This window comes from Populus trichocarpa, chromosome 5, assembly GCF_000002775.5.
Source record: "Populus trichocarpa isolate Nisqually-1 chromosome 5, P.trichocarpa_v4.1, whole genome shotgun sequence".
NCBI classification, from domain to species: Eukaryota; Viridiplantae; Streptophyta; class Magnoliopsida; order Malpighiales; family Salicaceae; genus Populus; species Populus trichocarpa.
The window spans coordinates 9039567-9051473 of NC_037289.2; the positions used below are offsets into that span (position 1 = coordinate 9039567).

General features: G+C 30.5%; 1 protein-coding gene across 1 annotated transcript; it reads left to right on the forward strand.

The window, feature by feature from the left end:
* Positions 1–10454: 10454 nt before the first annotated feature.
* On the forward strand, positions 10455–11907 carry LOC18099269 (protein RADIALIS-like 3). Its single transcript, XM_006383124.3, has 2 exons — positions 10455–10991; positions 11674–11907. Exon 1 carries the CDS (start codon positions 10713–10715, stop codon positions 10968–10970), a length of 258 nt encoding a protein of 85 aa, XP_006383186.1. The 5' UTR covers positions 10455–10712; the 3' UTR covers positions 10971–10991; positions 11674–11907.

Sequence of the window (11907 nt, forward strand, 5' to 3'; positions counted from 1 at the left end):
AAGTTCATTATTATTTTCAATATGCATGCACGCACGCACGCACTCATCAGTACTAATATTTAATGGAAATACAGGCAAGTGGTGTTGAAGGAGAAGACGGTAGTGGACCGGTGGTTGTTGAAATAGTTAGATGATATTGTAAGTGAAGTAATATTTTTTAAATATTTCACGGAACTTCATGAGTTAAAAGTATTTTTCAACAAATAAACCAAGTTTGAAGGTTGATTATAAAATATTATTATTGACCAGTTTTTTTTATAAAATACTTTACGAGAAACAAACATATAAAAATATTTTTCAGAAACAAACATGGAAAAATCTAGAAAATATTTTTCTATAAAATATTTTATGCAAAACAAATAGACCCTAAATCAGTAAAACTTTGATATAATATCAAATAACTATCTTCAATGGTAAATATAACTTATCTTAGCTATCACACTTAAAACATTAAGAAATTTATGATGTTTAAGGTATAATTAATTACATCCTAGTTATTTTTTTAATATTTTTAATCCCCTCGACACCCTGTCTCTGTAAATTTTCCTCCACAGTAAAAGATTTACTCTTTGAAATTTTACGAAGTTTTTGTAGACCATCACTACAAGATTTAACAGTTTTACCGACGGAATTTTTCCGTCGGTGTAAGACACATATTCCATCGGTAATTATATTACCGACGGAATCAAAGACGGAAATGATCCGTCGGTGAATCGTTCGTCGGTAATGTTTTGTCCGTCGGTAAATCCGTTGGTAATAGAATTACCGACGGATTTACTGACGGAACAGACGCGTCGGTAATAATTTTTTTATTACCAACGGAATTACCGAGGGATTTACCGACGGAATTTCCGCCGGTAATTCCGTCGGTAATTATTGAAAAACATTTTAAAAAAAATTCATTTTATAAAATTATAAAATAATTAAATTAACATAAATTAACACTGTATAATATATACTCAAAATGCTTGGAAAAAAGAATAAGAAAATCAATTCAAAAAAATTTGCAACAAATAAATAAAATAAAAAAATAAATTCAACTAAAAAATTAATTCATATGAAAAAAATGAAGTTGCAATTGCTAAAAATTTAAAAATCCTATAAATAAATCTACTAAAAATTGATCTCATATGAAAAAAAAATCTCACAACAACATTTATACAATTATTAAGAACAAAAACAATTAAAAATAAAATAAAAAACAAATATAGTGAAAAAAATCATGAAAAAAGAAGAAAAAAGAAAAATCTTACCTTAATGTAGTTGCAAGTGAAGCTAAGGAGAGAAAAAAAATTTCATTAAGCATATTAATTAAAAAAAAAAAACTAAGAGGATAAAAGAAGAAAGAAGAAGAAGACATACCCAAGCATGGAGGAAAAGAGAAGGAGATGAGGAGAGAAAAGAAGAGAAAGAAATAGATAAGAAATGATGTTTTTTACATAAAGTGAAGAAGAAGAAGAAGACATACCTTAATGATGTTTTTTACATATAGTGAAGAAGAAGAAGAAGAAGAAGAAGAAGAAGAAGAAGAATAAGAAACGGGTCTGTCTCTTGTGAAATAAGGGCATTCAGGCTTTTTATTGGGACGCTTTACCGACGGATTTACCGACGGATAATTAAATATTAATATTTTTTAATTATTCCGTCGGTAATTCCATCGGTAATATTTAATTTAAATTTTCAATTTCGTAAAATTTTTTCAGGAACCGCCAAAAAATTACTGACTATTTTTCAATCCGTCGGTGATTCCGTCTGTAATATTTAAATGAAAATTTTAAATTAATTGAATTTTTTTAGAAAACCACCAAATAACATCGACGACTTTTCAATTCGTCAGTGATTTACTCTCTGGAAAATATTGACAGAATTTTCCGTCGGTGATTCCTTTTGTAATTAACATGATGAACAGTGTTCACAATTTACCAACAAATTTACCGACGGAATTTGTTCCGTCGGTAAATCCGTTGGTAAAAATGACACGTCATCATTTTTTTTGCTTTGTTTTAATTTTTTTTCCCACGGTAATTCCCTCGGTATATACCGAGGGAATATTTCCGTTGGTAAAATCTCTCGAAAATTTACCAACGGAAATATTCCCTCGATATTTTTGTTTGTATTTATCAATTTTCTGGTAGTGCATAGAGTAAAAAATTTACTCTTTGAGATTCAACCAAAAAGACAAAGACCATAGTATCTTTCTGCTTTGTAATCTTCTGCTTTTAGTATCCCTCGATCTTTCACCATATTCGTAACTTTTTTATTCTTAACTTGGATTCTTCCATTGATAAAATCTAAAACAGTACCCATTTTGTAGAAAAACAAAAACCCATTATTATTTCATATAATCATAATTGATGTGTAATAGTTGTATTGGATTTAACAGAACAAGTGCTCTCAATTTCTAGGAGAATTTGAAAGCAACTATTTGTTAAGAATTTACAATGGTTTGTGTTTTACCTTACGGTGTGGTGTGTAAGGGAACGTTTGGGAACGCGGTTCAATCCGTGTTCTCAAAAAATTTGAACTATTTTTTTTGCTAAAATTTAATATGGTTTGTATATTTTGGATCGTTTTGATGTGCTGATGTCAAAAATAATTTTTAAAAAATGAAAAAACATCATTGACATGTATTTTGGCACGAAAAGTTATTTAAAAAACACCCGCAATTACACTGTCAAACAAGCTCTAAAAGGCCAGATAGACTCTTGAGGTGAATAGTAGCTTTAGTGAGAGTTTAAGGATTGCAATAGCTATTATTGTTTTTTTGTTTGTGTTTAAAAGAATGTTTTACTTGAAAAAAATATTAAATTAATATTTTTTTAATAATGTTTTGATAATTTTAAAGTGTTAATGTCGTAAATAAATAAAAATTAAAAAATTTAATTTAATATATTTTTAAATAAAAAATATTTTTAAAAAGCACCGGTCATTATGAATTATAATTTTTTAATTAATTTTTAGAGATTGGGAGTTAGAGGGATGATGAGAATATATTTTTTTTATATTTTTTTTATATGGAAGGATGACATGATAAATTAATAGGATTAAAAAATAATTAATAAAATGTCACTAAATGCATAAAGCACCATAAAATTTCTCAAAAAAACCAACCCAAAAATTAAATTTTAATTAGATAAACCCAATAAATAATTTTATTTTATTATTAAAAACATCTAACAAGGATATTAAGTGTAAATAAATTTAATAACGATTCATTCACCAGAATAAACAAGTTAAATTTACAAACCCAGCCTGTTGCATCTGGACATAGACCTATGAGAACATCTCTGAACCCAAGCCTTCACAGTTCACATCCTATCAGTATTAGTTTTTCCTTAAACAAAGGGCCAAGAGGAAAATGCATATACTTGTAAGAGCATCTCCAGTGGTAAATCTTATTTAGAAAATTCAAATTGATAAAATAGTTTTTTAAATAATGTAAATATAACTTCTTCTTTTTTATGCATATTTAAAAAATTATTTAGAAGAGCCAATTATATTTTAATATATTTATATATAATTATTTTAAAAAAATAAATTTTAAAAAAATCAAAATAAAAAAACTACTGGAAAAAATACTATTATAATAAATAATATTTTAGTATTTTTACAAGACATGTAGGGATAATATTTCTGCAAGAGAAATGGTAAAATAACATTTTATTTAACACTCCTCTTAAAGCATATAAAATAAACTAATTTTGTTGGGATAGCAAATCAATAATTTGTATGGTATTTTGATGTGCTGATGTTAAAAATAAAAAAAATATTATTTTAATATATTTTTAAACAAAAAATACTTTAAAAATAATATTTACCGTAATTGCAAACAATGTAATCACTAGATTAAAGAAATATATCATAACACATCAACATATGATGAGGAGATAGAGCTCCTAGGCTTATAACACTATCGATCAGGCTCTGCGGATTAGCAATACACAGAATCATTACAAACTGGTATTATTAACTGCACATACATTTCACAAATAAACTTGGAATTAGCAACGTGTGTATTTGGTTAAATGGAACTCGCCTCCAAATAATGGAATATGCCGATCTCAAGTTCAAGTCGTGCCTCTCAACTTATTTAAATAAATAAAAAAAGGGTTGAAATTCATGATTCATAATTGTTTTATAATGACTATAAGAAAATAGAAGAATATAGAGGCTTTAAGACCAGGGGTGTGCAGCTAGAAAGTTGATGTAACTGTGAAAATTCCCTGCCCCACATGATCTTTCACCGAAGGCTACAAGACAGAAACCAGACTAGAGATTAGAGTGCACGACCAAACATTCAGAACAGAAGCCCTGGAAGCTATGGTCAAGATCACAAGTATATGCATCGTATCTTATCCGGATAATGCAAGCCACACATCTTCTATCTCTTGGAGCTTATATGGTTTGCTTGCTATTTCACGTAATCACAGTATTTAATTTGTCCAATCCATAGACTACAATAGATACGCCCAGTACTCTAAAGTCTACCCTGTAGGTATCTACTCCTCACATCCCTGTAAGCTTATAGCTGGGAAACTAGATCACTGAAGATCCTTGTGTTTGCCAGAAGCAGATTCAGGCATCAGTAGTATTATGTTTTTGGCCAATTGCTCTCTTTCAAAGATTCTCAAGAAAAGTGGTTTGCACTTCGCCTGCTTAATTATGCAATCTCTTCATTTGCGACCCGTAAGCAAGAGCTCCAGCGTTAGCAATCACATGTTCTCTAAAGGCTAGCTCGATCTGTGTGACTGTGGAGACGTCTTACACTCACAAAACCTTTATCACCACCTTATTAACACCTTTCCAAATGCGAGGTTCAAATTTGGAAATCAAAACGTGCTCCACGGGACTTGAAAAGAAAAGAAAAGAAAATATTCCGTGGGATTTTCTTTCATGCAGGTCGATTAGGAGTTCAAACATAATATATAGAGATTCCCTTGACAGTGTCTATAAGAAATAATAGCTGCCATAGAAACTCGTGGCAAGTATATATATATATATAAAATAAACCTGCTGGACATTTGAAATGCCCTACAACGCTCGTAAAAGGCATGGAGTTCAAACATCCGGTACGTTCAATGCCATTTGCTGACCTTTTCAATGCCTTGTAAGAGATATGGAAGAATTTATCCCTCGTAAATAATAGCTTATAGCGCATGGTCTTTAGAAAATATAAAACATAATATTACATGGCTATCAACTAAAACGAACAGCCTAATACGACAAAGCATGGGGAAGTAGCTAGAAATCTAATTTCCGTACTCTTTGGTTCAGAAAGAAATTTCTGGTTCTTTGCTGTGAAACAAGACAGGACAGCTCCACTTGCAAAATGTCGAGAGGCAACTTGCTTGGTAGGCAAATGAGGTCCTCAGTATCTGGCCAAGATATTATTATCTCAAGCTGATCATATACCTCACATAACGATGGGCTCTCTCTCTCTCTCTCTCTTATTTTTAACTTTCTACTTTCCAGTAAGAAATTCATTTAATTTTGGTGCAAGTGGAAGCATCGAGTTATAAATTGTGTACTGTGGTAGAAAAAGAAAAAGAAAAAAGAAAACATGAACTGATTAGGCATATAAGAACTATCAGGAACAAGATCTTTTTAGATTTTAAAATGGTCCAGTTAAATGAACATTGACAGAAAAACCAACTTGAATGGTTTACATACCAACCCATCAATAACTCACCAAACAGCTGGATGATGAAGCAAGTTAATAGCCACGAAAAGGTGCAGGAGGACTGGGCAGTGGGCACTAGTGTACTGAGATGAAGCTACAAAGAGTGAACAAACAAACAAACAAAGAAATAATTGCTGGGTTTCTCAATGCATCTACGTGTAGTAAAAATAATAAATTTTAAATTTTTTTTTGAGAGTCGTAAGAATTTTGTTAGCTAGATCTAGATTTATTTCAAATTTATATAAAAATTACTTGAAAATTAAATGTTTTTTCAGTTTTAAATAATTATTTCAAGGTTAAGGTGTCGCAAATCACAAGTCATTTAAATATTTGATCTCTAATGGTAATCCACACGAACCACTAGTTAGAAATCTTCTAAATCCTTTTAGGAAAGAATGATTATTATACCTTTGAGTGCTAGCTTTTTTGTTTTGTGTTTAGTTGTTTCTGTATTATATTGTTGTACTATCATATTTTTAAAAATAAAAGGTATAACATTCTATTTATAGGAAAATCTAAAAACTATATAAATGATAAAATATTAATTTGCCTGTTAAATAATATCACATATATTATTTTAGGATAATTTTAGAAATTTATTCAACCAAGTCCCTGCTTGATTTTTTCTACGTCTAAAATTGCAATCCCTTATATTAATTACATTCTAGTCCTCAGTTTTATTTACAATCAAGTCACAATTGATTATTCATCCCATTTTAATTTATAACCAATGGTTCTTATATATGTGACCCATTAGATTCTTTAATAAGTTGATCTAAATATAAATCACAATTCTAAATAAAATAAGATTAAGTAAACTAAATAATTTAATTTATTATCTATTCAACAATTAATTGATTTATATTTCAACATTAAGTACAATTAATTGATTTATATTTCAACATTAAGTACAATATCTAGCAACCTGTCATGATTCCTTAAATACTAGAAAAGTTATAAGAAGTTTGACTTAACTTTTCAGTAACTAGTTTTTTAATTTAATTATTATTCCTTCATCAAGAATGTTTTAATTTAGATATTATAGCATGAAACATATTTGCTTTATTAAATCATTTTTGTTCTCAATATTATAATTATTAATTATTTGAATAAGATTTGAAAATTCTTTTCAAATCTCATTTCACTTTGACCAAAGATTTCACAATCAATACTATTTGAGAACATATGAAATATTTTTCTTGATTCATTTAGGGTGGTGAATTATCTCTTGATTACTCAAATAGATTTATATAGTTTATATTATATGCAATATCTGTCTGTTTATTACATTTAATTAGAATAACAAATGGTCAGGGTCAAAGCATAACACTCTTTATATAATATAACTTAGTGATCTAAGTCTAAGAATCACTTACATAACTATTACATGAGTCTTTCCATATGCATAAATGATTTCTCCATATGAAATTCTCTTACGGGTTAGGTCAGTGTACAAGTCATATAACAAGCACTTGCATATTAGTTTCAGGTATCCCTCACATCTCAGTTTATGAGAGCAACATTTTCCTTTCATAAAAGAAGAAATATAATATGAACCGGTTTCAACAACTCTAATTAATGTTCAGTCTTAATATAATATTAACCAGAAACATTTATAAACAATGCTTTAATGCAATATGAATCTCATAATTATAATAACTTTATAATTTTCTATGCGAATCATTTTTATTTCATGAACTTTATCTTTATTTTAGATTCATTCATCAAATATTGGATTTATTAATCAAATATATGAATGAATATTTAAGATAAAAAAAACATTTATTAATTATAAATATATTGTATATGAGTAAAATCAATATTATATGTAATCAATGTATTTATTATAGAGTATATTCGCTAACAATGATTACACGATGATGGAAATAAACAATGAAAACAAATTTATAACTCTTGATTCCACTAAAATATTTTGTTTTTCTTAAAAGTGAAATACATCCTATTAATAACTATCCTTTATGACTTGACGTAGAGTTTAAGACAAATAAAAGTTAGAGATTGCAACTTTATTTTAGGTCCATTGCCTCCGCTTAATCTATAATATTATACGGTATAAACTAAAGGAAGTGGTAATTTTACTATTTATCACTTCATAAAATATTATTTAATTCAATAATATTTTATTTCTTTTTCCCCCTCTAAATCTATATTTTCTTTTCCTTAATTTCATACTTAAAAATTTAATTTATTGGTAATTGGGCTTCATAATTTATTATGATTTATTTTATATATGATTAGCATGGTCTCATAAATCGTGTCATGGGTTGGCAAGTTAACTCGGTTGACTCGAGTTTTTCTTTTGTATTTTTTTAATTGACTATTTTTTTTAATTTTATCATTAAATATTGGATTAATTATTTTTATTTGCTTTCTATAAGGTTATCTCGATTTTATGATTTAGATCACATGTTTTCTAAGTTAACCTTTATAGACTCAGGTCTTTTTATTGTGTCTTATTTTTAGATTGATTTTTTTTTAATTTCAACATTCAACATTGAATTTATTGAGAAATTGGACTTCATAAACTTTTTTGATTTACTTTTTATAAGGTTATCATAGTCTCATGAACTTGATCGCAAGTTTGATAGGTTAACCAGTGTTGACTCATGTCATTTTTTATTTATTTTCTATGAGGTTATCCTGATTTCATGACCTGAGTCACGAGTTTAACAGATTAACTCATGTATAATTTTTATTTATTTATTTATTTATTTCAATTTTATCTTTCAATAGTTGGTTGATTTAAAATTAGGTTTCATAATTTGTTTTTCATTTTACTTTCTATAAAGTTATCTTGGTCTCATTACACAGGTCATGAGTTTTACGAGTTAATCCGGGGTGACTTGGTCATTTTTTTCTTTCTTAATTTCATCCTTCAACATTGAGTTTGCTTTTCCCGAGTTGTGGGTTAACTCGGGTTTTTTTGTCTTTTTTTTACTTGATTTTTTTCTCAATTTTATCTTTCAACATTTAGTTGATTTGGAATTAGAGTTTTGTTTTTCTTTCTATGAGATTATTATGGTCTCATTAACTAGGTCATGAGTTTGATAGATTAACCCGGGTTGACTCAAATCTTTTTTAATTGGTTTTTTTTTTCATTCTCATCTTTCAATATTAGATTGATTAGAAATTGAGTTTCATAATTTGTTTTGATTTGCTTTCTATGGAGTTATCCCAATCACATGACCTGAGTTGTAACTTTGACAGGTTAATTCGAGTTGACTTGAGTTGTTTGATTTTTGGTTTTTTTTAATTGATTTGTTTTTAATTTCATCCTTTAACATTGGTTTAATTGGGAATTAAGTTTCATATTTGGTTTTGATTTGTTTTTTATGGGGTTATCCCGGTCTCATGATTTGGGTCACAGATTTGACAGATTAACACAAGTTGACCTAGGTTAATCCAATATGTTTTTATCTTAATAATTTTTTTTTAAAACAAGTCGTCTTGAATTTTTTTACTCAATTATATTTTTTTTACAATTATCCAAGTTATCTTTAGACTTGTCAAGTTAACCGAGTTACATCAAGTTAACTCCCATACAATTTAATTTTTCTTTTACCAAAAAAAAATAAAATTATACCGTAATGATCTAGTTTTTTCTATTTGGCCTATTCTTGTAAACTTTTTTTACATTTCAAATACAAATGAAATTGATGTCAAAATCGACTTTAAGAATGAAAAGGGAATTCCTTTACCATTTTCAATCTTTGAACAATGGCGAAAAAAACATATTAATCATGTCAAAATCGACATTAAAACTGAAAAGAAAATACCGCCCCACCCCCTCTGGCTTTTCCCTGAGGGAACTGGGAAGAAAAAGGGAAAGGGGAAAAGCTCAAGAGGGTGTCTGTCTTCCTACTCCTACAGTCACAAAATAAATTTGTGATATCTCAATCTACTAGCGCACACGCGCGCGCACATCCCTGAGGCCCTGGTTAGATTGGAAATATTCATTTGTATTAAGGTATTAGAGCAACAAATACTGATAGAATTATCTGAGAATCAAGCAACAACAGGGAAAGGCGTTTTCCTTCCTAACTGGGAGAGTCAAACCTATGTTTATTGTGACTGCAGCTATCACACTCCCATAGAAGGACAATGAGCCCTACTTGCTGAAAGTTCTCAGCGCTCAGCTCCAATGATTGTGCGACCAAACAAGGTGTTAAATGTTGTTCCAACAAGCCATCCAGAGCTATTAATAGTAGCAGCTAACGAGGACATGAAAAAGAATCCATTCACAAGCATAGGGTTTTAATTGACAGAAAATATATACATAGTATCGGAAACAACTATCTGTTCCACTTCTCTGTCTCAGAAATTCCAGGTAGGAATTCCTACACAAGTTGCTTGAGCTTCCATTCGACAAAGTACCCTTTGGAGACGACATAAAAGTACCATGTTTCTCGTTTAAAAGAGAGATCATGTCTTGAATTGCCACAGTTAACAGCAGAGCAAAGAGGAGTGTAATCATAACATTGTGAGAAGACAACAGGTTGTAAAATGGCTCCAGCTATAATTACATTACATGGAACATCTGATCTTAGTATGGTAGTATCCACCGACCAGTAAAAAAAGGGAAATCCCACTTGCCAATGATAAAAACCCAGAATATTGTTTGGTTAAGAAAATAAAGAGCCTGTCCTTTGATACTGATTCTTCCCTCTCACTCACTGTTCCTTGTCCTGCTTCATCATGTGGTTCCTAAGTGGACGAGTCACGCTATATTCTGCTCTTTTGGAAGATATATTCTCCCAACTGTCTTTACCCCACTACTCTTTCCTGCTTATAAGAAGCTCCCTCTGTGATCCCTCTCCCATACCTTCCCTTTTCTTCCAAGTCATCTTCCTTGACTTAACAAACCATCTTTACCCTCATTTCTCTTTTGTGGAATTCAAGCATATTGGGGTTCTGAGCTAGTTTTTTGCCTTTTTTTTTCCCAGTCAACCCCCAAACCTGTTAACACCCTTTACCTTCAAAAGTGCTAGGACTGCACTCGATTTTTTCACTAATGGCATCCAATTCTCTCAACTCTTCACGTAACTGTAGTTCCTCTTGGACCCCCAAGCAAAACAAACTATTCGAAAAGGCCCTGGCTTTGTATGACAAGGACACCCCTGACCGCTGGCATAATGTTGCCAAAGCTGTGGGTGGGAAATCTGCAGAGGAAGTGGAGAGGCACTATGAAATTCTCATCAAGGATGTCAGGGAAATTGAGTCTGGTCGGGTTCCATTCCCTAATTACAGGTCAAGTGGAAACAGCAACTAAGGCATCGGTGACAAGCTCAAGGTAATTCGCCACTAACTTTCAGCTATCAAACCAAACTAATCCCATCACAGCTTGTATCCCTGATTTTAAACGCCATTTAATTATTGCTTCTAACATTTAAGATTACTGTCAACGTGCTAGTTGTTATCATACAAGTGCTGCCCAGTATCATTTAAGCCAGGAAACTGGAAATGTAGAGTTCTGATCTTTGAGGATATATTCCATGGGGAATAATAGTCCATCAAATTCTGCACCGCCATTAAATTCTTGGCAATATGGGACCATAGAATAATCCAAGAAAGTGAGGATGGGAAACTCGTGAAGTGTCAGATTCTTGTGGTCAATTAACTTTCCCAGCTGATCATTAGGCCAACAACCTGTTCACTGAACTGCTCATCAATATATATTTAATTGAAAAGGCTATGCCTGACCACCATCTGTTAAGACTTGTTATCCTGTCTCTCGATAGCCTACATGAGATCTAATCCGACTCTTTTTTTGCAAAGAAAAATAGTTTATTCAAATCTTTTTAATTCTTTATTATGCATCAAATTGTCTTTATTCATGTTAGTGCTTTTCCAACCTACCTGGAACTTCTAGCTGCTCCAGAGATTCTAAACTTCATAACTAAACCACTACCCATTACTTGGATCTTCAATTTTCTGTGGTCTAAAATTTCTTACTCCCTACTGCCTTCTTGCAGGCTCATAAAGTAGCAAAAGCTACAGCAAATTACAAGATGCAGCAGAAACTAGCTCAAGTAATTGAAAACACTACTTGTCCACCACTACTATTTGCAAAAAAGTGTTGGAAAAGTCAAAATTTTCACCGAGTTGATATTTCCCTGCTCTTACTTGTTTATCATATATGTTGCAACTCTCCTTGTAGAATTAAATCAGTGCAATGAATTTACTATATAAGCAAAGTTTATTAGAAA

Bases quoted from the DNA above. Each gene is read 5' to 3' on its own strand.
- LOC18099269 (XM_006383124.3), top strand. From the start codon at position 10,713: ATGGCATCCAATTCTCTCAACTCTTCACGTAACTGTAGTTCCTCTTGG.